The 27,279-nt window shown below is 44.5% G+C and overlaps 1 protein-coding gene across 1 annotated transcript in view; it reads right to left on the bottom strand.

The window, feature by feature from the left end:
* Window positions 1–27,279, bottom strand: part of FSTL4 (follistatin like 4) — a gene marked incomplete at both ends in the record, with an annotated part of 356,360 nt that overhangs the window by 311,509 nt on the left and 17,572 nt on the right. The window contains one exon of the mRNA XM_080698175.1: window positions 13,918–13,951. Coding sequence (XP_080554301.1) covers window positions 13,918–13,951 — 34 coding nt within the window. The remainder of the gene's footprint in view (window positions 1–13,917; window positions 13,952–27,279) is intronic.

The following is a 27,279-nucleotide window of genomic DNA, read 5'->3' as shown; positions in this document are numbered from 1 at the left end:
TCTGTGAGCCACTCTAGTGACTTATCAAACCCGAGGGGGTCATGGGAGTTCCAGAATTTGTAGCCGGTTGGCCAGAAGTATAGGGGGCTGGTGAGGCCCAGGATTTTTGGCAGGTGTTAGGAGGGGAGTAGTCTCATGGGGACAGAAGCCTGCACCGGGGTCTGTGCTGACTGAGCGCTGGCAACGGAGCTGAGCTGTACTAAGCCAGGTGGTTTCAGAGTAGACTCCATAACTAGGAATAAGCTCTACACCCTCCACCTGCAGGAGAAGCCAGAATAAATCCCTTGCCGATGTCTAGGCATTCAGAGCAGGTAAAGGAAACTTGGATCAGAAGCTAAAGCCATCAACTGAAGCAGACCCAGGGCGCCAACAGTATTGGCATGCACTGAGGGAGGACTTCAAAATGGCGGTCACTCAAGAGATAAAGAAAGACAGAGGACTTCAAAGACCATCGAAACCGATAAGAGAGTCAAAAGGCATTCTAGAACTCTAAAATATAGTGGCTACTTTCAAGAGTTAATTGACTGGACTTAGCATCAAAATGGGCACACTGAAGGAAAGCTTAATGATTAAAAGATGGAAAGACAGGAAATAGAGCAAGAGAGGTGCGGGACCTGGTGAACATGTCTAGAATCCTATTCAGCCCAATATTTTCTTTTGACATGTTGGAGCTATTACCCCACTGGCTCCCAAGTTCTCGGAGCACTGAGCCATGTAAATGTTTTCCTAAGTGACCGATCTCTCCTCTCTGGCTGCGTTTAGGGCCATGTTGAGCCACCTCTGGTTTCTTTTTGTTTATCCTACTGAGGACTTATTGGACTTCCTACATCCAGGGGTGGGGAGCTTTCTTCAGTTTTGCAGAGCATTGTCAACCGTGATCTCCTCTGGTATCACGCTCCGTTCTTCCTGTTACCCCGATACAAGTGCTTTAGTGCTCCTTATCCTACTGGGCACCCCACAACCTCCAAGGCTTTGGCACTTCAGCACGTCCTAGGGCACACGTCCAGAGCTATCTTCTAGTCCTCTTCAGTTACATTTAACTTGTTCTTAAATTCATACCCTGGTTTTCAATAAATTTTCAATTACATGTTTTATTTCTAGAAATTCTATTTGATTCTTCTTCAAAAATAGTTTTTGATGGCCGTATGCTTGGCTTGCATTTTCAGTCCTCTCTCTATCATGCATATTTACCCTGTATCTGTTAATTCTAACATCAAACGTATAGTTCCGTATCAATCTTGCTTTTCTTTCTATTTGTTTTTAATTTTCACTGTGAGCTCACACTTCTCAGATGGCGGACTGTCAAGATCACGTGCAGTTCGTGTGGAGGAAGGGCTCTCTCGGCGGGGATCTGCGTGTGCTCTGCGGACACTTAGGAACCTCCCAGCCAGGGCTGCACCCAGCTCCACACCTGGCTTGCGGCTTCCCCACACCAGTCGGTCCTGTGACTTCTGCAGGAAACCCAGCTGTGGTCCTTCTCCTCGGGGAGATGTTCTGACCCCTACCTGTTCACGCACAGCACTGAAGTTCGACACAGGCAATGTTCTTCACATTTTCCTGAGGGAAGACGGTGGGTGTTCATTTCTATTTCCCTTCATGGTAGCAATGGGGCTTGCCGGGTCTGCTGGAATCCCAGCTTCAGGGGCGGGGGCTTTCTAACAGACCTGTTTGGCTCAGCTCCTCCTCCCCTCCCATAAAACCCAGAGCTCAAGGTCGCCTGCATTGAGCAAACACGCTCCAAGCAAAGGTCTGCTTCCGAGCCTTGGTGTCCAGTGGACAGTTGGGGCTTCTTAGGAACGCTTCACTTTCCTGGCTTCTCGCTGATGTCTTCATAAGTTACCCATAATTTAAAGTTGTTTTAAGTGGGAGGGTCAGCTAAGGCATCTAGCCTTCCATACAGCAGAAGCAAAAGCCTGCACGGATAGTTCCAGGATTGTTGTAGTCTTGCGCCTACTCCTGCTGAAACCATGGGCAAACGTGATCACTTAGTTGTGATGAGAGAGAGTAAGCTGGCCGCGTAGACTCAAGGCTCCCTATGCCCGAGCATTTCGGCAGGAGCTGGCTGAGAGCGTCCCAGGCCCCAGTCCTGGAAGCACAGCCCCACGTGTGGGTGAACCCCAGCTGACAACGTGGCGCGGCAGCGCAGCGCCGAGCCTGCTCGGAAGGCGGCCGGGTCCATGCTGAGACTTCATTTTTAGGTATAATCTATGCAGCTGCCGTCGAGGGTAGATGGAATTATCACCACCATTCCAGAGGCGAGAACACCAAGGCCCAGATGGAGTCACTTGCCCCAAAGTAACATGACCTGGGAACGTGGATCAACTACAATTCCTGCCTATATGGTTTTGACAAAATTGACACAACAATTACCACGATAGCAGATAATGTGATCTCACGGGAGAGGTTACCCAGGTAATGGCGGCTGGCCATGGTATAGAGGCGCCAAGGCGTGGACGCGATGGACCTGGCTTCTTGGCAGCGTATGGGTGCTGCGTTCTTACCCTCGCAGAGACTGCCACCTCATGTGGCCACTCACAGTCACCATGGCTGCTCCCAGGTGGAAGGGCACGTCACGCTCCTCTCCCCTATAGAGGAGCTTAGAGTCTGCATGCAGATACGTCCTGTCCTCTCGCTATGATGGTTAGAAGCTCTAATAAACCTCCCGGGCTTCACAGAAGACCTTTCACAGCACAGCAGCCCAGTAATTGGGAACCATCAATCCTGAAGACGGAGGCGGTGGGGGCCGCGAAGCTGCGCACAGCACCACCAGCCCCGTGGCGGGCGAGGTCCTGAGCCTGCCTCTTGCCTCTGCCTCCGGGGGAGGAGAAGGGGGCAGGGCCCATCACAAGATAGCTCTGTTATAAGATGACTAATAAAGAAACAATGGGAATCCAATAATTACCATTCACAGAGGCAAGAGAAATAATAAAAATAATAAAGCAGAAAATGTACAAGGCAAACAATTAAGACTACTTTATTAAAACAATACTTGGAACTCAGCAAGCATGAATTCTCGCCACACACGGGCAGTAACTCTATCATCTGAGTTCCACACATGGAGAAAACAACACAGAGAATTCATAAGCTCCCCACGCTTCCCGAGGCTTCTGCGCCCGATTCAAAGCTTGCACGGTCACACTCAGGCTGAAATGTCGCCTCCAGTTAAATTCTCAATCAGCTCAAGGAACATGCCATGCATAATGTTTTTCTAACACCATGTGACTGATTCTGGAAGCGCCAAACAGTATATTTGGGATAAACACACTGATTAAAAATATCCTTTGAAAGCATCACTTTTTTAAGCCCAGTGAACCAAATAAGTTAGAGCTATTCTGGTCTGCTGGGTTCTGTGGCTGTGTATTTATATGGAGCAGAATATTAGCTGGCGATATCATTGGAAAGTAATTACGACGCCCATGGGATGTTTTCAAATGCTTAAAGCCACAGCGCCACTCTAAAGACATAACTGACATAGTAGGTATCAAACCTGGAGCCGGCTTGCAAGGGTAGAGGCTAGAGTGAGTGCTTACAGCTCAGGGAACAAATATCAGAAATTAAGGTAGTGCGCAAGGAAGACTTAGCTGCCTAAACCCAAAACCCACTTCTCAGCCCCAGCATGGTTGAGGGTCAGCAGGACAGAGGCGGTGAGGACGGCTTCAGCCTTCACACTCAATCCCCGCTGGGCCTCGCCAGGCCCTGCTTTTCTCTTGAAGACATCTTATTCTACTGCGCCACGATCAACACATTCTGTTCCTGAGTACGTAACGGGGTTTGGAATTTCAAATGTCCACCAAAGCCACACAGATAATCTAGTGTGCCCGGCTCTGCAGGACTTGCCGTTGGTGCACGGACCTGCATCTAACACCTGGCTCAGTGTCTGGGCTGCGTTAGGGAGTGGTGCAGACTGTGGCTACAGAACATGAGCACCCCACACTCCAGGGACTCAGCTGCTCTCACCTCGGCCCTCTGCTGCCCTGAGGCGCTGTCAACCGGGGTCACCAAGCATCTTACCTCCCAAGATACGGCTGTGTGTGTTTATGTCACGGGCACAACATTACGATGTGAGTGTAATACACCAAAAAGGTATTCTAGAAAAAAAATTTTGAGGTACTAGGAATTTAATCCAGGGGCATTCTAGATCTGAGCTATATCCCCAGCCCTATTTTATTTTTGAAACAGGGCCTTACTAGGTTGATGGGCATCTCACTACTTGCTGAGGCTGTCCTCAAGTCTGCGATTCCCCTGTCTCAGCCTCCCAACTACTAGGATTACAGATATACACCACAACACCCAGATAAATTTCCTTTTTTTTTTTTTGTGGTACTGGGTATGGAACCCAGGGGCTTTCTACCTCTGAGGTATACTTCCAGACATATATATATATATTTTTTTTTTTTTTTGAAAACAGGGTCCCACTAAATTGCTGAGAGCCTCACTAAGTTGCTGAGGCTGGCTTTGAACCTGTATAATCCTCCTGTCTCAGCCTCCCAAGTACTGGGATTACAAGCATACGCCACCATGCCCAGCTTTAAATTTCCTTATTTTTAAGTGATGGCAACTTATTCAAATTAAAATATAAAACAAAACAAAACAAATCTTCTACAAGCCAACACTAAGTTGAACAAAATATAACTGCAGGCTGAATCTGGCCCGGGGGCCACCAGCTTGAGACCTGTCATACAGAACAAATAGGGAACAGAATTCAGGCTTAGGGTTTTGAGAGAAGCCCATGTCTGTTTTTCCTGCAGAGGCAGCAGGGCTTGGGGAGGCCCTGAGTAGGATCTGACATGGCTCGGTGGAAGTTCTTCAGTTCCTGCAGGACCCCAAACGACCTGGAGGCAGCTCATAAGGAAGAGGAGGCCAAGCCCTTGTGATGGGGTTTCAGGAGCTAACAGACAATGCTTTCCTCTGGCCTCTCAGATGTAGGACCAGAGCCGGTTTCCTAGCATGCGCAGGGCACAAGCTGAGACACCCTGGCCAGCTGCCCACGCTGGCTGTCCATTCCCTGCGTGGCAAACCACAGCCCACTCAGAGGCTGGTCCATCCTTATTCTAGACACAACATGGACTCTGCCTCTGGCCTCCAGGAGTGTGGAGAGAGTGAGTCCGGTGGCACCTGGACGGGTGGGTGGAGCTTGGTGGTAGGGCGCTTGTCTGGCATGGACAGGCCCTGGGTTCCATCCCTAGCATCACGAAAATTTTAACAATTATAAAACTTGGAAGAAAGAAGCTCAAGTTTGCCCATGGCAGATACCCTGAGCCAGCACCCCATCACCGTTCCAAATAGAGGGTCTAAGAAGGGTCCAGACCTCCCACGGAGGCCTGGTCAGCACCATGGCCAGCGCTCAGGCCAGCTGCTCCATCCAGGGCACAGCACAAGGATTAGCTCCAGGACAGACCTTCTGAGAACCTGGGGCCGGGGCCACCAGACGAGAGTGCTAGGCATGTCCTGCCTGTGCTCAGGTCACCGGCATGTCTCTCCCAGGTTCTAAGTGCCCTTGACCAGTGACACCACGTCCTGATGGATCCGCCGTCAGCAAGCATCAGCGCTGAGCTAATACGTGTCAAACGGCATTTAAGTTTCAGATGCGGCTCCATCTGCCCCTCTCCCAGGACTCTCCTAACTGAATTGTGAAGTGTGGACTGACGGGTCAGCTCCAGACGGCTCCAATTTCAGAAATCTATTGCAGAAAAAACGACAATTATATCCTAAACACACAGCCAGGACTGCGCTTATAAAGCCACCAGGTCAGCGGGGCATGGGAGCACACACCTGTAATCCCAGTACTTGGAGGCGGAGACAGGAGGATCACAAGGTTGAGGGCAGTTTTCGTAAGTAGTGAGTTGTTCATCAAACTAGCAAGACCCTGCTTCCAAATAAATTTTAAAAAATCAAAAATAGGGCTGGGGGTATAGGTCAGAGGTAAAATGCCCCAGAGTTCAATCCCCGGTACCACAAAAGAAACAAACAAGCCCACCATGTCAAGAACAACAGAAACCCGCTGTTCAACCCCTCTGTCCTGAAAAGGCGCACATTTTCCTAAGAGGCGCAGGAATTCCCCTTGCCTGGTGGTTTGTGGAGCTTTCCTTCATGCATGCAGAGCCCAGTGCACAGGAACCATCTTGCTCATGCGGGTGTCTGCAGAAGAGGTCTGTATCTGGGGGAGCATCCGGGTGTCTAGCATCTGGAGCGTGAGGTGACACTTCACCTGTGTGTTGGGCTTCAGCCTGGCACTTCCGATGGCCCCTGCAGGGCCACAGTGGAGCTCTCAGGCCGGGTTTAGTCCCAGGGACATTTGTATCTACCAGAAGATGCTGCGGAACTGTCTGTCTGTCTGGGGAGCATCTGACTTTGAGGGTTACTCTGATGCGGCATCCGACACATGGTAGTATATGGATTTTCCTGGCTCACGCCGGCTCTATTTTAAACCGTCATCCTTTTAAACTATGAAATCTGTCAAGTGATAATTATACCTCGCCACACACAGGTGCTGTGGAAACGATGAACTTTTACTGTCTCTTCCACACACACGTGTGAATGTTGTGAATCCCTGAGGTATGGGATCATTACGTTGACAGATGAGAAAAGGTGTCTTTACAATAATTTATTTTTAAAAGAAGGAAAACAGGACTCAAAAAACACTCTGCTTTCCCATTGTGTTTTAATTTGAAGACTTTGTCCTACGCGCACCTTTAGAGGAAGCCCAGCGGGAGGGGTCAGGACTGACAGTCTCCCACTCTGCGTCACTCTGCTGTGTGACCTGGGGCAAGCCCCTCGCCCCTCTGAGCTCCAGTGCCATCCTCTGCCCAACACTGATGATAATATCCCCACTGTTCCTAACGCACTGGTTCTCTTGAACATCTAACGTGAAAAAATAAATGCAAACGCTCTTAGAAAGCAGAAAGCACCCTGGTAGCACCATCCAAGTAAAAGATATTATTTTTAAGTTCTGCATAAAGAGAGAGAGAAGTGATACGTTAGTCAGCTTCACGGACCTACCGTCTCCAAAACAAACAAGCCCAAGCCTCCGCTCGTTTTATGTTTAGTGGCAGTTTCTGAGCAAGAGATGAGGGCTGACCCTATCAAGTAAACGTCTCCTCTTAGCCACAGGACTCCCACTTGGTCCAAATCCGCAGCAGCTCATGCAAATGATAAAACGCAAACGAAGCCGCCCAGGAGCCGCTGGGCAGAGGGCTGCTTCCAGCAAAAAGGGAGCCGAGGAACCAGCCGCTGGAATTAGTAAAACAAACAGATGGAAATGGGCTTGCTCAAGTCTTCTGAACTCGGCAGTCTCTGTTTCTCTATGGCAGCAGGAGGAAAAGGGCGCTCTCTACTTGTCACCGAGGGCTTTCTACAATGCAGAGTTGGCATTAATGGTTTGCACCATGATTACCCTATAGTTTCAAGTCACCTAGCCAAAGTCACGCTATCCACGGAGAGGTGGGATCCTACCGCCTGCCCACTAACCATGATCAGAGGTTGTGCCAAATCCCCTTACTCAGGCAGGATGCCGCGACCACCGATGCCCCCACTTCCTGACCAACTTGGGGCAAGGAGGCACAGCAGAGCCTTCCACCAGCTGAGAAAGAGACAGCGAGAGCCAGAGGGCTGGCCTCTGTGGGGTTAGGAGGAGCAGAGAGAGATGTCACGCTCAGCTTCCTCGAGCCCGGTGACTGCAGAACGAGCCACGTTCCATGGTCTAGGAGTGGGGGCGGGACGGGGAAGGAGAAACTCCATCTCTCTCCAGATGGCAGGCATGCATTGAAAAAGACCCCCACCCCCACCCCACCCCACCCCACCCCAGGGCGCTGCCGAGATGGCTTCCTTTAAATTCTCTACAGCTGCAGCCACTAAGGAAGTTACCTCAAAAGAACCCAGGAGTGGATTCATCTGTTTTATCCAAGAGACTCAGCCACTTCCCATTATGTGAGAATTCCAAGCTAGTGGTGCAGGCGACAGAGACAGCCAGAAAACATCTGTTTTACAAAATCAGAATTCATGGCAAGCGCGGTGTAGTTGTTGATCACTGAAGTTCACCCAGATGCAGAGAACTCTAAAGGGGCTATTAGAGGCAGCTGCCAGTTCCAAGAGTTTCCAGAGAGCGAGGCTCTCACCTCACATGGAGGGCTGGAGGGTTGTGTTTATGTAGATTTGCATTGCTAAGCAGCCCAAGCAACCAGCATCACCCAGGCTGTGCCTTCTCTCTTCTTGAAGGCAGCAGCAGCTCCCTCTCCCAGGCTCCCTTGCAGCCTTGCGTGTGGGCAGAGCGAGTGAGCCATCTCGGCGAGGGTGAGTAATGCAAGGTGACATCCCCCCAAACTTGCAACCCCTAGTCACAGCACAATCACAGACATCTGGAAGAAGGCCCAGCCCTCCAGAGCGCCTCCAAGGAGGCGGACAGGGCGGAATGACCCCAGCCTCACAAATAGCTCTCTCAGGAGTTCTTTCCTGGCTGTAATTCAACACGAAGGAATCAGCGGAAGGCAAGTGCGGTTGGGAGTGCATAATTCTGCAGCCTCAGTGGGCACCGGCCCAGTGTAGACCAGAGCATCACAGAGAGGTTAAAGTTGGTGTCTTTTGCTGAAGCTTTAGAAAAGTTTCAAATTAAATTGTAGGCACCTGGAGAGAGGTGCAAAGTATCATACTGGAAAGAAGACAAAGCTGCAGTTGTTGCCCCTTGCCTGAGCAGCTGGCATGAGGATGGAGAGTCAATACAGGACAGTCTGGAGGGACACATGCCCTTGCCAGAAGACACCTGGCTGGTGTTGTGGTTCTGCCTGCCCTAATCTCTGCTACTATATCTTCCTGGGGCATCCCTGAGAGAAGCCCCCTACACAGATCTATTTTGGATACAAAGCCCCCAGGACTTTTCTTCAGGGGTTCCTCTCGGCCCTCCAGGTTTCACAACAATGTTAGGTGCAAAAGCCCTTGGAGAAGGTGAAACAAGACCAGGTCATTAAGCAACCGCCACCCACTGGAGAGAGGCCCAGCGCATTGACAAGCATCAACCCAGAGCGAGTCCTGGTCTGTGCTAAAAACTGACACTTTGGAAAGGAAGAAGGAGTCTCATATGCAAGGAGCTATCTGCTTGGCTTGCGTCACAGGGCACTGAAGGTCAGGAGGATGCTTTCAAAAGACTCAGCGGGCACCCTTACTGCCACCTTGCTGCTCTGCGCAGGCGCAGTCCCTGGAGACAGGCCCCGGAGCCTGGGCACTCAGGAAGCTCTCCTTCCTGGGCTTCCTGGGGCACTGACTGGAATGCCTGCTCTGAGCATCACATCTTAAACAACAAAGTCGATTTTGTATAATCCCCCAGGAGACCAAGTTTGGGAAATGCTTGCATATTACACTCCCTGTTGAGAGTCATGTTTAACATATGAAAACCCAGAAAGACTCTGCAGTGAAAACATCATCTCAACAGCAACGACAAAGAAGAGCTCTGGTTTATTGCGTCCAGTGTTTTGCAAGCGTATTAGTGTCCTGGGGCTGCTATCCTGAAGCTTCATAGACCAGGTGGCTTAAACAGCAGAAATTTGTTTTCTCATAGGTCTCGAAACTAGCAGTTAAGAATCGAGGAATGGCAGGGCCATGTTCCGTCTCTCTGAAGGCTCCAGGAGCCCATCTGTCCTCACCTCTTCCTGGCTTCTGCTGGGGGCCAGCAACCACTGCCTCTGTCCCCACCTGACATTCTCCTTGTGTGTCTGTCAAAAATTCCTTCTTAGCCAGGCCTGGTGGTGCATGCTTGTTAGCTCAGTATCTGGGAGGTTGAGACCAGAAGAGCACACGTTTGAAGCCAGCCTCAGCTACTTAGTAAGGCCCTCCACAACTTAGTGAGACCTTGTTTCAAGAATAAAGAATAAAAAGTAGTGCTGAGGGTAGCTTGAGCCAGAAGGTGGAATGCCCCTGGGTTCAATCCCCAGTAACACACACACACACACACACACACACACACACACACACACACACAAAGTTTCCTCTTCTTTTAAGGACACTTCTCACTGGATTAGAGCCCAGTCCTAATTTAACTTGATTACATTTGCTCAAATTCTATTTCCAAAAAAGGACACATCCATGAGTTCTGGATTAGGAATTTAATCATCTTTTTATAGAACAACATTTGACCAGTTAAAATATCTGTATTTGAACATGAAGCATTTTCATTAATGCATTATCTGGGAATATCTAGTAGATATCTTGGAGAACCAAGAGCTTGCCATGTGTGGTGGTACACACCTGTAATCCCAGTACTCGGGAAGTTGAAACAGGAGGGGTTGCAGGCTCATGGCCAGTCTCAGGAATACAGTGAGACCCTCCACATATCAGTGAGACCCTTTTTCAAAATAAAAAATGAAATTGTGCTGGAGGTGTAGCTTAAAGGTAGAATACCCCTGGGTGCAATCTGCAGTGAGAGAGAAAAGGAGGAGGAGGAGGAGGAGGAGGAGGAGGAGGAGGAGGAGGAGGAGGAGGAGGAGGAGGAGGAGGAGGAGGAAAAAAAAAAAAAACCTCACTGCCTTTTTTTATATATTACCAAGACAGGACCAGAATGAAAAGCCAACACACACACACAAAGAAAATGGCTAGTTTGTGCTTCATTCAAAAAGTAATTGTACATCATCAACTCTGGCCTAGGGCTGTGAAAGAGATGTTTCTTCTTTCAGACAATGTGTAGTTTGGTAGGAGTCCTTTATATCTGAGTACTAGGGCGTCTCGTCAATATTCTCACTGATGTAATCCAAAACAACTGACCACACAATTTAGAGAAAAGCAGATTTATTTGCTCATCGTTTTTGAAGATTTGGGGGTTTAGTCCATCTAAGTCTGCAGTCTGAAGAGGTCAAGATATGGCAATGGGAAGGCCAGAGAGAGAGACAAACACACAGACACACAGACAGGCAGACAGAGACAGACAGAGACATAGAGACCAAGCAAGCCCATGCAAGAGCTCTGCTCTCACATCACGGAGGCCAGAATCCAGAGAACAAGCCAGCAAAGGGATTCACAGACAAAGGCACAGTCCCTGAGGACGTGCACCCAGGGACCCACCTTCTCCAGCCCCATTCCACAGACCCACTAAATCCATTACAATTCACTCACTCACTGATGAGGTTACAGCCCTTGTGACTTAGTTGCAGCTCTAAACATTTAGTATAGGAGCTCTTTAGAGGGCATTCTGTATCTATTCCTAACATAGGATAAGCTAAATATTTCAGGAGACAGGGCTGGAAGGGGTTTGAGATAAAGAGCAAGACAGGAGGGCTGCAGGAAGAGTGTGAGTAAGGCAAGAGGCAAGGAACAGACCATAATCTGGGTATCAGGGCACCATGCACCAGGGCTGGGAGGGAAGACGGGGGGGAGGGGGCGAGCAGTCACGGGCACACAGCACAGTCACTTCACCCAGCACCCACTGGGATTCAGCTGGGCTCCATGTCCAAAGCTATACTATCCCCTCTCACTTCTCACATTACAGACCAGGTCAAAAGTTTCTAAAAGTCATACAGTGGGAGCTGTAAATGGCAGCACATGCCTGTAACCCCTCCCAATACATGGAAGACTGAAACAGGAGGATCACAGGTTTGAGGTCAATCTCAGCAACTTAGGAATGCCATCAGCGACTTAGAAAGACCTTGTTTCAAAATGAAACATAAATGACTCAGAGGTAGAATGTCTCTGGCTTCCATCCCTGTACCAAAATACATACATACATACATACATACATACATACATAGTCATATAATGGGAAGTAGTAATGGGTAGTGTATTTGTGCCACTAAGCCCCAGACCCCAGATGGAGCTGATACTCCTGAATCAGAAGTCAGTTTAAACAAGCTTGAGCAGGAGACCCTCTTAGGGCCTGTGATCAGGAGGCTGCCTCTCCAGACCCAGGTGCTCTCCAGGTCTCGCTAAACCTCCCAGGGCCTTGAACACTGGGCACTGCTTACCTGCTCCTCTTTCAGTTCCAGGTTAAGTCAGAGCAAGGACCCAACTGAAGTGTGTGTGGCAAGAAAATATGATCTATTTGGTTTGTAGGAATAATAATTTTAATGAAATATTCACTGAAATATTCTATTGTTTTTATACTTATATGCTGTTCTGGAGATTAACAGCCCCACATCCCATGTCAGTGAATTCTCAGAGACAAAAATATTTGGAACCAATCTGCCAGGCCCCACTCGTCCTTTCTGACTGCCTGTCAGGATATGAGCATTGACGTCAAGGAACTGAACTATTTGCAGGAAATCTTAAACACTCAACTTTGACAGAAACAAGCAGGAAAGACATCAGTTCACAAGAGGAGGGAAGACATTTATGAGATGTCAAGACAAATTTGTTAGTACTAACACAAAACACGTGTTCCCATTCAGCTAGCCGCAAAAGCCGTTGCTTCCCGGGAAGAGGAAAATGGTAGGTGGGGACAATAAGCCTGAACCACACCTTTGCCCAGCCTTCTGACACTTGTTTTTCTGGGTATTTGAAGCCATAGATTGTCAGCATTCATGCCTTTGCATAGGAATAGACATAGTTCTCCTATAACCTCAGCCTTATTAAATATTTCCAGCACCAGGATAGTAAAATACCCAAAAGGATAACTGTAGGTATGATTACTTAATGCAAATTAATTCCAAACATTCACATTCAAGAGTATTGACATGAATAGCATATTATCCAAAACCAAAGTCCAAGTCGATTCTCCTGTATTCAGGCTATTTACCTCCAAACTTACACCAGCACTGTGTCCATTAGGAGTACACCTTTCAATAGAAACACATCCTTCCCTGTCCTATTAACCTTTATCAAATTTTGTTTAGCACAGATATCCAAATGGTATCTTTCCCCACGGATTCAATTCAGAGGACACTGAGTCTAAAACCAAAGGTGATGGCCAATGGGAATAGAAGCTAGAAAGTCCATCCTGGAGTTAGAGTGCCCAATCCTTTGAATGTAGAATTTCGGCACCATGGACATCAGCAGTCGGTTGGCCCCACTATACCAGCCCTGCACGTTTCGCTCTTGGGCTCTAGAAGCACGTGTTGATAATGTGATAATGTGGCCATCCCACGTCTCTCCCCGTGTTGCCTGACACATGGGCTAACCAGGCAGCAAGGGGATGTAGGTTGAGGAGCTGATGTGGGATTTTCTCTCTTTTGCTCCATCACTTGCGGAGATAATAACACAGAGAAGTGGTTAAGACTAAAGCCAAGGGTCACACAAGAACTCATGGTGGCTTCTACATCCACACCCCCATCTCTGCAACCAGGAGATGCTTGCCAATGATCCCACAAATCACGCAAGAGGTATCTTGTCAGAGAGTAGGTATTACTGAAAGTGAATGAGGGAAATCTCCATTTCCACTAAAAGAGCTTAGAAATTGCCCACATTCCTTCCACATTACCTCAGAGATGAGAAAACAAATGTGGAAGGAATGTGGGCAAGAAAAAATAAGACATCATGGACTTGTCTGCAGAGGGAAATTTAATTGTTTATTTCTAGGCAAGCTTAGCAGAAGCTGTAAGAGTCTGATCAGAAATATATTTCAGTGGCATCCCTTTCCAGATATTGAAATAACTCAGACTGCAGACCACCTTTTGTTGTCACTGATGTTGATTTTGCTCAGTGAAGCCGAATAATTACTTTTCACACTAAAAAACAAGGCTTCTCTTAAGAGACCATAATCATGCTAAAAAAATAAACCAGTTCCTCAGACCCACATACTGAAGTTAAAGGTAGAAGCCACGAGTCTGAGGAGCAAACCTGTCTCACAGTCCTTGAGTCTCTAGGTCTCACTGCAAAGCATCAGCTCCCAGAAAAGGCCACCAAAATTCCCAGAACAGCGGTGACAAGCTGAAGTTCACCTCAGCCTCAACAAATGACGTGAGAAATGGCAACAAAGAACGAAACGGCAAAGAGTGTGTTCCCTACCTTTCTGCCTTAGGACTTCAAAGCTTCGGGATTCCTGAAAGAAAAGAAAGACTTATGATTTTGAAGAATAATTCATGTTTACAGATACTTGAAAATACCTTACCTTGCATTAGTTACATATTCACACACACACAAAAAGAGTGAGCAGGCTAGTAAGAACATGGCACTCAGCACAGTCGGGTCCACCAATCTCACCAGCACACACACATGCCCACAAACGTCAACAACTTGTTGCTTTAGGGACTTACACAAATATACATATAAATATAAATATAATATTGACTTACACAAATATACATATAAATATAATATTTATATTTATATAAATATAAATATAAAATTGTGCTGTTTTTAATAAGCAGGCAATGTTCAGGGTCTTCCTTAGGTGAAATTTGGTCCCATGTGTAAAGGAATACACTGTTTCAGGTGGATACGCCACCCTCTCTGTCTCATCTGTGGGTGCTTGAGGGGCCAGGATTAATTGACCAGAAGCAGGTTCTAACTCGTGGTACCACGATACAGAGGACCAGCTTCTGTGTAGGTGATGGCATCATCTTGTGACCTATTATACCCAACCCATGGCTCCCACAAGCCGAGGCCTTATGAACAGTTCGGATAACCAATTCGTGTCACCACACTAACACTGAGCCCTTACATTTCCCTAGTTGAATCTCATCTTTTTGATGTCAGCTATGTGCAATGCAATAAGCAAACTGTTTCAGAAATTACCCAGGTAAAAGGGTCTCTGCATTAATATTCACAGTTGAACAGGGAACTACAGAAGAAATACAAATTACTGAGAAATCAAAGGGTGATTTGCTGAGATAAATACTGGTATTTCACATTCAGCTGGAAACATAAGTAAAAGTGCTTTTAAAAGGACCTTTGAAAATAGCATTGAAAAACAGGTGGGTTTTCAGACAGGAATGGTGTGTGGGGCGGGGGGGACCAGGATGAAAGAAGAGCAGGGAGAAGGGAAGGAAAGGAAAATGCCATGGGAGAGTGCTGGGCGTGGCAGCTGGGAAGGAGGAGAGGTCCCAGAGAGAAGTGATGGAGGAAGGGTCTGGAGATGAGCACTGCGATTTCATAACTGATTTAAAAAGTACCTGTAATTCATCAGATATAGGATAAAAAGTTTACTGTTGGGAATAAGTTGAAAAATCTATGCTGGCAACTAAAAGAAACACAGCAAACTTGACCATCTCCTCACCTCCACAAGCAGAAGCAACCAGCGTGAGGGTTCTGAAATCAAGAAGCGACATCTTTGGAACCTTAGCATTCTGTGTGTGTGTGTGCGTGTGTGCATGTGCGTGTGTGTGCATGTGTGTGTGTGTGTGTGTGCATGTGTGTGTGTGTGTGAGAGAGAGAGAGAAGCACTGAGCTACACCCCAGATCGTTTTTATTTTGAAATTTATAATTTGTTTTTACAAATTTTATTTATTTAAAAATAAACTTACAATATATTTCAAGTACTTACTTATTTGGAGGGGACTACTGGGGACTAAATTCAGGTTCCTTGTACTTCCAAGCTACACTCTAGCCCTTTGTATTTTCTATTTTAAAACAGGGTCTCCCTGCATTATTTTGCACTGGCTTCGAACCTGTGACCTTGGCATTCTTGTCTAGCAACCTGTATGGCCAGGAGGGGGAGATGCCATTAGCAAGGAAACCAAGGAGACACTGAAAAGTTGAACCTGCCTGCATTACGTCCTCTGACTCCCCTCTCTAATGAGCGACAAGCCCAGGGGTGGCCAATGGCAGATCCATGGTAAAGGCTGAGAGCCCGCGGGATGCTCACAGCCAGCAAGCCTCCGAACCGCTGGTGCTGGGAGAGGGCTCTCCAGGCAGGGTTCAGAGGACAGAGCACAGAGATGGTGGTAACCTGAGCTATGTGAGCTGTGGAGCACAGCACACCAAAGTGTCCCAGCTACTCTAAGGCCAGGCACCGCCTCCCTACCAACAACCTCAGGGAGCGTCTGTGAGTCTATAAGAAGTCAAATCAGCTCAGACATCCTCAGGAAAATAAGGTTACAGTTTTGTTGCAATCACACAAATCTCTATCTTTATTTAAGGAAAGCTGACAGTTACACGTTCCATCTTCTTTTTTAATAACGTGGTGTTTCTAATAATTTCTTTGAGCCTACTTTTGCTTTTTACAAGAGTCTTTTATTTTTTTAATTTATTTCTTTAAAAAAATTTTTTATTGGTGCACTGTATTCATACATTATAATGGGATAAAAACTTGTGTAGACATACATGCACACATCTCCCAGTTAGCCCCTATCCAATCCCCATCCCATTCCCTCCCCATCCCTCCTTCCCATGCTTGGCTTAGTGGTTGACATCTAATACTATAGCAATCTATCCAAAATTAACAATGATAATCTCACATAACAAATTCATTTGTCTGATATCAAGCTTTTGATGACTTAGAGATAACATTTCAATATTTCGTTTTGCTTTCTTTCTTACCAGAGGATTTTTTTTTTATTTTATTTTTTAAGGTGGAACTATCATACATGTATTTATTTATTTTTCAGAAAAAAATTATCCTAACATGAAATATGAACTCTAAATACCCAAAACAATCTCGAAAAAGGACAAAGCTAGAAGATGTACATTTTCTGATTTCAAATCTTATAAAGCTACAATAATTGAAACAGTGTAGTACTGCTATAAAGGCAGATATATAAACCAGTGGAGTAAAATAAAAAGCCTAGAAATAAATTATTCTTCCACATATGGTCAAGTTATTTTTGACAAGGTTTCCAAGAACATTTGGTGAAGGAAATAATAATCTTTTCACTAAATATTGTTGAAAAATAATAATAACTACATGAAAAAGAATAAAATTGGACCCTTATCTAACACCATATACAAATATTAACTCAAAATAGATAAAAGACCTAAATGTAAATCTTAAGACTATAAACTTTTAGAAGAAAACCTGGGTCATAAAACTTCACAACATTGAAATTGGCAGTGATTTCTTGGATATGATTCCAAAGGCACAGGCAAAAAAAAGAATAAATAAACAAACTTCCTAAAAAATAAAAAAAATTGTACATCCAAAGACAATGTAAACAGAGATAAAAGTTACTGATAGAATGGATAAAATATTTCCAAATGCTATATCTGAAGGTATAATAATATTCCAAACAGAAATCCTAAAAATTAGCAACAATAAAAGCAAACAATATAATTTAGAGATAGGTAAAAGACTAAAATAAATAATGAATCTCCAAAGATAACCAATCTTAGTTGTCTGCTGGATGGAAAATCTTGTTTCTCTGGTTCTGGTGTGTGTTACCTATTTCTTCTTTGTAGTTAATCTCTTTGAGTATTTTCTCTAGCGCTGGTTTTGAAGACATAAATTCCTTCAGTTTCTGTTTGTCATGGAAGCTTCTTATTTCCCCATCTAATTTGATAGATAGTTTTGCTGGGTAGAAAATTTTGGGCTGGAAGTTGTTTTCTTTCAGAGTTTGGATATGTTACTCCAAGCCCTTCTGGCTCTCATGACTTGGTTTGGGAAGTCTGGAATGATTCTAATTGGTTTGCCTCTGAATGTCACTTGGCCTTTTGTTTTTGTTGCCTTTAAGATTCTCTGCTTGGCTTCCACATTGGTCATTTTGACAATTATGTGGTGTGGGGAACCTTTTCTCTGATCCTGTCTAAAGGGAGTTCTATTAAGTTTCCTGGACTTGTGTGTATTGACCTCTTGCTCTATGTTTGGAAAATTTTCTGCTATTATTTCTTTGAAGAGATTATTGATCCCTTTGGTTTCACCTTCTTTTCCCTCCTCCATTCTGATTATTCTTAGGTTAGCTCTCTTAAAATGGGCCCATATTTCTTCAATGTCAGATTCCTGCTGTTGGACTTTTTTTTTTTTCTAAATTAGAAACTATGCGTTCGTTTTTGGAGTGATCATCTTCTAGGAGCAAGATTCTATTCTCCATGTGGTCTAATCGATTGTTTATACTTTGAATTGAAGGCTTTACCTCAATGACTGCATCCTTTATTTCTTTTAGACTAAATTTTTTTCAAAGGTCCTTTATTATTTCTACAGTTATATTCCTGATTTTATCTTCTGGAGATCTCTGAATTTCTGTGTTATCAGGTTCTGATAATATGGGGTTGTGGGCATTCATTGCTTTATTTTTGTTCCTCTTTCCCATGATTTCAGAAGTTTGTGCTTTCCCTGGGTCACAATGACTTCACTTAGGGTGCTCTGGATCTCGAGTTTTTTGTAATCTCAGCCGCCACTACTCCTTTACTGGGTTGTATCACCAAGTCTCAGACCCAGTGGATTAATTGAGGCTGCACGAGACTGTCGGGGTGTCGGGCTGGGCGTTTTCCCACAGGGAGCTGCAACTAGGGTGTGGTATCTCGGCCACCGCTACTCCTTCTCTGGATTGGATTGCAAAATCTCAGACCCAAGGAGATTATCAAAGCTGTGCAAGTCCCTGGGAGAGCAGTACAGGGATTTCTCCTTTAGGGGCCGCAATTTCACTCACGGTTATTGTGCGCGCTGATCAGGAGCTGTCGCGGGGCACGGTGAACTCGCCGTCGCTGCTGGCAATATGGCGCCGCTGCCACGCCCTCGGCTGTGAGGCAGGTGTATTTCTTTTCTGGTTTTCAGCTCCATTCTGAGTCCCTGGAAGGTGTGATAGCTTGGCTACTGGGGGTTTTAGGCGTTCTTCGCGCTGAAAGAACTGCTGAATTGCACCCAAATGATCCGCAGCTGCTCACTTCAGCTCCTTGTTTACCTTTCCTCTCTGGAGCCTGGTGCTGTGAGGGAAGATGGTGCCAGTGAGGCTCCGCTGCCGCATTGCAGGCTTGATTTTTCTGGTCTCTGGTTGTTCTCCTAGTCTTTTTTTCTCTGTCCCTTGTGTTTACATTTTTTATTTCTCTGTTGCTAGTGTTTTCTGGCTATCAAAAGCGCTGATTTTGTGGCAATAGAGATCAAGTGTTAGCAGGACTTGTAAATGCTGCTTTTCTTGGTCGCCATCTTCCCGGAAGTCCTACAAGAGTCTTTTATGATTTTCCTTGTGACTACTTTGTATATGTCTTTACTGTCGTTATAGAAAAAACTTTTTGTCTTGTTATAAGAAGAATACTCTTCCACATTACATCTTCTAACTGGTTTTTGTTTGTGTATATGATTGGCAATTGATTTTTATATTGATTTTATAACCAACCATTTATTCTTTGTTGTTTTTAATAGCTCTTTCATTGATTCTTTTAGGGTTTCTCTTTGTATATCTATATAATTTGCAAAAGCCAGATCTTATCCCTCTAATCCATGTACTTTAAGTTGCTTTATCGTGTCTTATTGCACTAACTAATTCTTTAATCCACTGTTAAATGTTGTGAATGTGGTGGGCATTTTTATTTTGTTTCTGACATTAGAAGAAAATCTTTAGCATTTCCCTATTAAGTAAAATGCAGTATTTTAGCCTGAGGAATGTTTATTTTATTAATGAAATCAATATACATTTTATTGAGTTTTTTAAACTAAATGTATGTTCTACCTAAAATAGCTTGTTCCCTTACTCATTTATTTATTGACTATTTCGTTCACTGGAGTGGGGTTGGGATGGAGCCAGACTCCTTTTCACTCTTGTGTCCTCGGTGCTATAATAGAGCAGATGCTCTATACATATTTGTTGAATAAAAAATAAAATAAGTATGTGTGTGGGGGGGATTTTATGAAACAGAAGATAATGTCTGACTTTTTTCTCCTTAGCTCAATCAAAATGATGACTTATAAAGTAGATTTCACAATATCCCACCATCACTACATCTGAAATAAGCCTCTCTTAGTCATGGTATACTTTTTAAAAATGCACTGCCAGATTCAGTTTGCTGTGATTTTAAATGTGTTCATGCATCGATTTGCCTATCATCTGTATATTTATATTCCTAAGTGAGATTAGTGTACCATTTTTTTCAGATCAGGAATTTAAATAGCACCAGCTTTATATAATGAATTTGGAAGTTTTCCTTCTACTATGTCTGAAATAGTTTCAATAAAACTGAGATTATCTTCTGTTTCATAAAATCCCCCCCCCACATACACACACTCATACATACTTTATTTTCCAGATATTGATTAAGAGGAAAAGCGAGCTTACACTTGCTGAGGACTTCATTTCAGTCAGTGGCTAAGTGTGATTTAACCTTGAGATCTAATTCTAAGGCCTACTCACATAACATTCCCTCCTTAAAAATAAAGTAACAATACTATTTACAATGATATTATAAAAATAAAGTTAGAGGCTTCTGTTTGAGACTTCTATCTCAAAACCAAACAGTAGCTTGTACTAGACTAATCCTTCTGTGTTGAACAACTGTCATAGTCAGATCAGAGACAGAGAGACAGACAGACAGACAGAGGAGCCTTGGCAGCCCAAAACAGCAGTCAAGGCGGCCACAACTCAAAGAGACCACCCTGACTGGAGAAAACACAAGTCCATCAAGGAGATCTCCACAGTCACTGCCACAGGGGGAAACCTTTCTGCTTTTTATGTGTGTGTAGAAGCCAAGGATAAAGTAATGTTCTGGAACTTGGAGAAGTCTTGTTGGGCTGGGAGACTGAAAATAGAGTTCTGGGCTGCCAGAGTCAATAGAAATTGAGGGCTACATACCCTGAAAAAAGGGCTTGGCAGAGTCTCAGTGGTAGGACACTTACCTAGTGTGCATGATGTTCTGGGACACACACACACACACACACACACACTCCTGAAAAGAGAACCAGAGAGAAGTGAGCCCAGCAGCTTGCAGACAGCTTTTTCTTGAAGTATATGGCTATGACTGAGCTCCACATACAAAGGGCAATGGGCCAAGAAAGAATTAGCTTCAAGCAAGCAAAAAAGAGTCTTCAAAGAAACTTCAAGTAATAAAACCTACATACAGATCTTGATGGTATGGTGCTACAGAGACAAAAATCAAGACAGAAGGGTCCTGGATAATACAGCAGACTTTCTATTAAGATTATATACTTTCAAATATTTTTATTACTGAGCCCATTAATATGATTTGACAGCATTCCTTTTGTCTAACAAATAAAAATTACCCCTTGTGGAAGGAGCTAAAGTCATCCCTAAGGTTTCTCATATATAACTTCCAGCATTTAATTCCAGATTTACCAAGCATAACAGAAAACAGCACCAAATGGCTAAAAGACCAGAAAACAAACATCAGAAACAGATCCACAGGTTATCGGGTCCTGGAATGAGCAGACACAATTTTTAAAATAATTATGACTAACACATATGAAAATAGAAAAAGATGCTGAAGTACACCATTAAATTGAAATGTATTTAAAAAATCAAATGAAAATCCTAGAACTAAAAATTAAATAACCAATTTTAACCAAGAATTCAAGTGATAAATTTAACAGCAGATTCAACACAACTAAAAAGAGGAATAGTTAAATGGAAGGCAGGTCAATAGAAAATAACCAGCCTGAAGATCTGAAGAAAAACTAAAAATAAAAAGGGAAAGTACAGAAAAGTGCTTGAGAGAGATATAGCAGAGGACACTAACCAGCACATGATTGAAATTTCAAACTACAAGGAGAGAAGAAATTGGTCTGAACCAGTATTTGAGGAGATACTGGTTGTAATTTTCCTATAATTAATGACAAGCATCAAGCCAGAAATTTGTGAACCTCTGCAAACACCAAGAAAGAGTAATACAACGACAACTATCCTAGCAAACACCAAGAGTAATACAACGACAACCATCCCAGACACACACAGAAAAATAGCTGGATATTCATGGGCAAACCAAAAGTCTTTAGAGTAAGCAGCAGGTGTGTGTGGAAATGAAATGAACCGCAGAGTTACTGTAAGAGTGACGGCGGACACTACAGGAGAAAGTAGGGGGACCAAAGGACGATGGGATGACATCTTCAAAATCCACAAAAAAGTTAGATCCGTATATCCAGTGGAAACAAAGCTTTTGTAAGGTACGCCAAATAAAATTTAAATAATGACATATCTAGACAAAAGCTAAGCGCATATACCACAAATGCTGAAAGTAATGCTGAAGGGAAGTCTTCAGGCAAAAGGAAAATTATTGAGATGAATCATAGTTATGCAAGAAGGACAAAGAACACCAACAAAGGTTTTAAAAAGGGTAAATATAAATACATCTCGGCTGCTTAACAAAACGGTAATGCCTTGTAAGGTAACATATTCACAGAACTAATTACATACAATGTGGTCAAAAGAGGTGAAATGGGATTAAAATATTGTAATGTCCTAGCACTGACCAAAAAAAAAAAAAAAGATAAAATTTGTTCTATGATGCTAAAAAACCAGAATAACAACAAAAAAAGTATCTAAGACAAGTAAGTATTGAGGGCTGGGAGGTGGGAGGGAATAAAGTACAGGGAGAATCAAGTATTTGATTTAAATATAAGTGAAAAGCCAGGTGTGGTGGCACATACCTGTAATCCCAGTATTTGGAAGCCTGCGACAGGAGGATCAAAGGTTCAAAACCAGCCTCAGGAATTGGCTGCAACAACTTAGACCCTATTTAAAAAAAAAAAAAAACAGTGGGGGGAGGTCCAGTGTGAAGCTCAGAGGAAGAATGCTCCTGGGTTCAATCCCCGTACTATAAAAATATAAATAAATAAATAAATAAATAATAAACAATCCAGTTAAAACTGGTACAATAGATAAATTCCAACCACATGCTGCTTACAAGGGACACACAATAAATGTAAGATATAAAGAAGCTGAATGTAAGATAAATCGTATGAACTTCAAGAGAACAGTAGGTAGACTCTAAGACAAGGATCGGTATTAGTGATAAAAAGGGAAAGTGTGTGATGATGAGAGGGTCAATTTAACAGGAATGATCGCAGTTCTAAACTTGTACATGCCTGATGCATAGCCTACCTGTATGTAAAGTCAAACCCAAGAGAAGAAATTTTAAACCCCAAAAAAATGGTTGAAGAATTAGGAAAATCTTGTCACACATTGAAAAAAAAAAAACAAGTACAGGAAAAAAAAAAGTCAGCAAGGATGTAGAAGAGCTTGATTTAACATCATGATGACTCAACCTGGCTTAATATAAACAAAACACTGTGCCCAACATCTGCCTACTACACACTCACTGTAAGCTTCCGACCAATGGTGACAGGAAGTGGCCTGATACCTGGGCCATAACTAATCCTCAAATTATTAAAATCACACGGAGACCGGGTCTACTTTTCTCTCTATAATGGGATAAAGTAGAAATTGGTAACAGAAAGATGTTTAGGAAAATATCCAGATCTTTATCCCCTGGGTTCAGAAGCGTGCCACACACAATTTTCACATTAAAATAAAACCACAAGAGGATACATGTATCACCATGAATCTCACTATCATGAATGATTATAGAATACAATAACAAATTTCTTAAATAAAGAAAAAGATCACAAAGAAAATAAGATATTTTAATTATCATGACAACTGAATTATAACATTTTAAGAATTATGGGATGTGGTTAAAGAGAGCTTAGAGAGAAATTATTTCCTTAAATACATGTTAGCAAGGGGGAAAAGAGGCTTAAAATCGATGACCTAAGCATCTATCTCTAAAAGCTAGAAAAATCACAACTTAAGCCCACAAAAGGTGGACCAAAATAAATATGATAGAAGCAGAAATCAATAACTACAAGGGAAGCTGCCGCATAAAAAGTCAGTCCTTTGAAAAGATTAATAACTTGATAAATTCCTAAGAAAAAGAGGAAAGGCAAACAGAGGCACTACAGGACGCCCATATTCAGTTTCTGGCATCGCTGTAATAAAATGGGGGAAACTGGCTTTTCAACCACTGGCAGCTAGATCAACTGGACACTCACTTGGGAAAAACCAAACCTCAAGCCCCTACCTTAAAGCACAGCCAGGGACCGTCTCCTGGCAGATCGCAGCTGAAAGGTGCACGGTGGAACAAGGACTCCCCTGCAGGTGTCCTAAGAGAGGGTCCTCCTGACCTTCAGGTGGATGGAAGTGTCTTAAGTAAGACGTGAAAGCAGTGCCACAAAGGAAGACAGTGACATCCTGGATTTTATTAAAACCAAGACTTTTGTTTGTTAAAAGATACGACCAAGACAGAGAAAAGGCAAGCCAGTAAGGGAATATATTTGCAGTCCATCTGTCTGACAAAGGACGCATTCAGAATATCTAAAATATGTCTGCGAACCAATGAGAAGAATACACATAGCCCAACTGGAAACTGAGCAGGATATCTGAAGGGGCACCTCCTTAGAACCAAAATGGTACTGCCACAGACTCGGCGACTTTTCAGAAGGCTGATCATGCCACACGTTTACAAGCATATAGAGCACCTGTCATTCTCCTGCTCCCAGAGGACGGGAACCAGCAGGGCTTCCCTCGCTGGCAGAGGGCACAGTTCTGCGATCCCCTCCCCTGGAGGCCAGAGCTGCTTCCCATAGGAACTGTTTTTTTTTTTTAATCTCTGTGTATTCTTCTTTACGGTTTTAATTCTTCCATATGTTTAACCAATTCCCGAAAATGAATTCTGTTCAAATAACTGTTGTGACTTCTGTTTTCCTGGTCCAACCATTCACTCCTAGGTAAACGTCCAACACAAGTACTTTCATGTGAGTGCCGAGGTGCAGGCTCGGGAATAACGCTGAGGTACGCGTGGAGTTAGCAGCCAGCAATCCGAATGCCCGCCGTGGGAGAGTGGATAAACAGTGGTGGGCCCGTACCACGGAGCCTCGACAGCAACACAAAGGCACGTCGGCACCACGCCACGGCTCAGGTGAGTCTCAGGATGCTGACCGAAAGGCGGGCGCAGCAGCGTGCAATTTGTAAGATTTAATTCTCACAAGTGTCAGAGACTAGCAGAAGCAACCTCTGGTGACAGATTAGTGGTAACTTTGGGAAAGAGGGTGACTTGGGGCACAGGGAGGCTTCTGGGGTGCAGGGAATGTTCTGCGCTATGCTGTTAGCTGCGGTCACATAGATGTATTCACTTTGTAAAAATTCACTGAGCTCTGCGCTTAAGATGCATGTGCTTTTATATTTGCTCAGCTTCAATAAAAAAAATTTAGCCGAGTGTGGTGGCACACGCCTGTAATTCCAATACTTGGGAGGCTGAGCCAGCAGGATTGCAGGTTTGAAGACAGTCTCAGCAAGTGGAGATATTCTCATCAACCTAAGGAGACCCTGTTTCAAAAATAAGAATAAAATAGGGGTGGGGATGTAGTTCAGAGGTAGAATGCCCCTGGTTTAATCCCCAGCTCCACGTAGACACAGATGAGAAGGAGGATGATTGGTGGTGGTGGTGGTGGTATAAGAAAAGTCACCCAAGAGTGCACGTTGGGAGTTTGTTGACTAAAAGGAAGAACCACCCTAGTCACTCATTCATGGATCAGGAAAGTTCTTCGTGCGGATTGAATATCCCCTCCAAAACTCATGCTGAAATGGAGCTGCCACTCTGCCAGCACGAGGAGGTGGACCTTTAACAGGTAGGCGGTGCACACCTGTCATCCCAGAGACTTGGGAGGCTGAGGAAGGAGAATCTCCGGTTGGAGGCCTGCCTGGCAACGTGGTGAGACTCTGTTTCAAAATAAAAAGACTAAGGATGTAGCTCAGTGGTAGAACACCCTTGGATTAAATGCTCAGTACTGAAAAAAAAAAAAAAAGAGGTGTTCAGGTAGTGGATTGCATGCACTACCATGGAAACGGGCTCCTGAAATGAGGCCCTCTGGCTCGATGTTCTTTGTCTCCTGGACACACTACTTCACTCACAGTGACACTCTCTGTCAGTCCTGAGGAGGCAGGAGGCCTCACCCCATGCTGGCGCCATGTTCTTGGCTTTCTCAGCCTCCAGAATGGTAAGTAGGAAATCTCTGCTCTGTTTACATCACCCAATCCTGGGTATTTTGTTATAGCAGCAGATAATAAACTGAGCAGACTCTTGAGGGAAAGGCTATAACTTGCAGAGACTCCCCTGAGAAGGACCCCTGAGAAGCAACCGTCGAGGACCACGCTCAAGTCCCTCGAGCCCTAACCTCACACCCTTCTGTCTCAGAGGAAGTCACCGGCAAATACTCCTATGAGTCAGGACAGAGATGAGCTGGGGCTTGGAAGTCGAATGGGTCCAGGCTTGTCCCCAGCAGCTGCACCTCTGTCACCTTCCCAAGCCTCAGATGTGCATCTGTACAGCTCAAGACGGGAGCACGGCGTTCCTCATAAGGCAGTGGTGAGCACTGAGGGTCTGAGCCGGACTCAGCCGGTGTCTGGCACCCACTCCTCAGGCGCTGGCTAGTACCATCCTCATCACTGGTGAAAGTACAAAGGGAGAGAGGGGACCGTGTAGGGAAGGTAAATAAAGTCAATGGCTAAACTGACCTTTTTGTAGGCTAAATAAGAACTCATCTTCTCAGCGTTTCTCAAAGCGGCTCCCTTAAAAGCTCACAGAACCAAGTTCACTATACAATTGACCCAAGAGCTGGGCTGCATTAGCCTCAGGAAGAAATGATTTTCTGCAGAAGCTTCTAACCAGATGGTTATAAATGAGAGTTAGCGCATGGGCATTACTTAATGACTAAATATCTTTAACTAAAAATCTAATTTTATTATGGCATAAATCACACTCTCTTGAAGTGGGGAATTAATTTTAGATTTTCATTCACTGTTCATAACCCTTCCATGAATTTGACAGCCAAATCATTTTAAATGTCATTTAACCAATACAATACAACGGCTTTATTCCTTATTGTACCTTCCTGAATCCATTATCTCCTACTCTAACGTAGAAGGACTTAAGTCCAAAAATTACCATTCCGTAAAACCATATTTTACTGTACAGCTGAACAGCATAATCTTTATTTTTGAATCAATATAATGTGAGCTGAGTAATATTTCTTATAATCCAAATGTCTATTACAGATCCGCAGCTACCGAAAACAGTTTTAGAGCTACAGAAAGTGCCTGAAGATCCTCAGAGCCACCCCGGAGCCCTCCGGTGTCCACCGTGGGCACAGAGATGATGCTTAGGAGAAGGTGGGCCTCATCAGGGTCCAGCCTCCCTCGCAGGGGGAGGTCTCAGCCCATCATCCAAAGTATTATGGGATGCAGGGCGTTCTGGGGAAATGTTGGGTGGTGAGTTAGGGAGTCACAAGCATCCACATAAAGAAGGAAAAGAACAAAACAGAAGTTGAGTGGCGCTCAGCGCGGCCAGGTCTGGTGCAGACGGAGCCGAGGGAAGCCCGCTGTGGCCCCATGCCAGGGACCACGGGGAGTCTACCCGCAACAGCGGGGCTGGGGTGTTCCTCGTCCTGAAGTACCACAAAAGGAAGCCCACGTGGACCACCGGGCACAGAGCGGGCGT

This window comes from Muscardinus avellanarius (assembly GCF_963383645.1).
Source record: "Muscardinus avellanarius genome assembly, chromosome: 7".
NCBI classification, from domain to species: Eukaryota; Metazoa; Chordata; class Mammalia; order Rodentia; family Gliridae; genus Muscardinus; species Muscardinus avellanarius.
The sequence above is the reverse complement of the archived record's forward strand: the minus strand, read 5'-3'. Positions and strand labels throughout refer to the sequence as shown.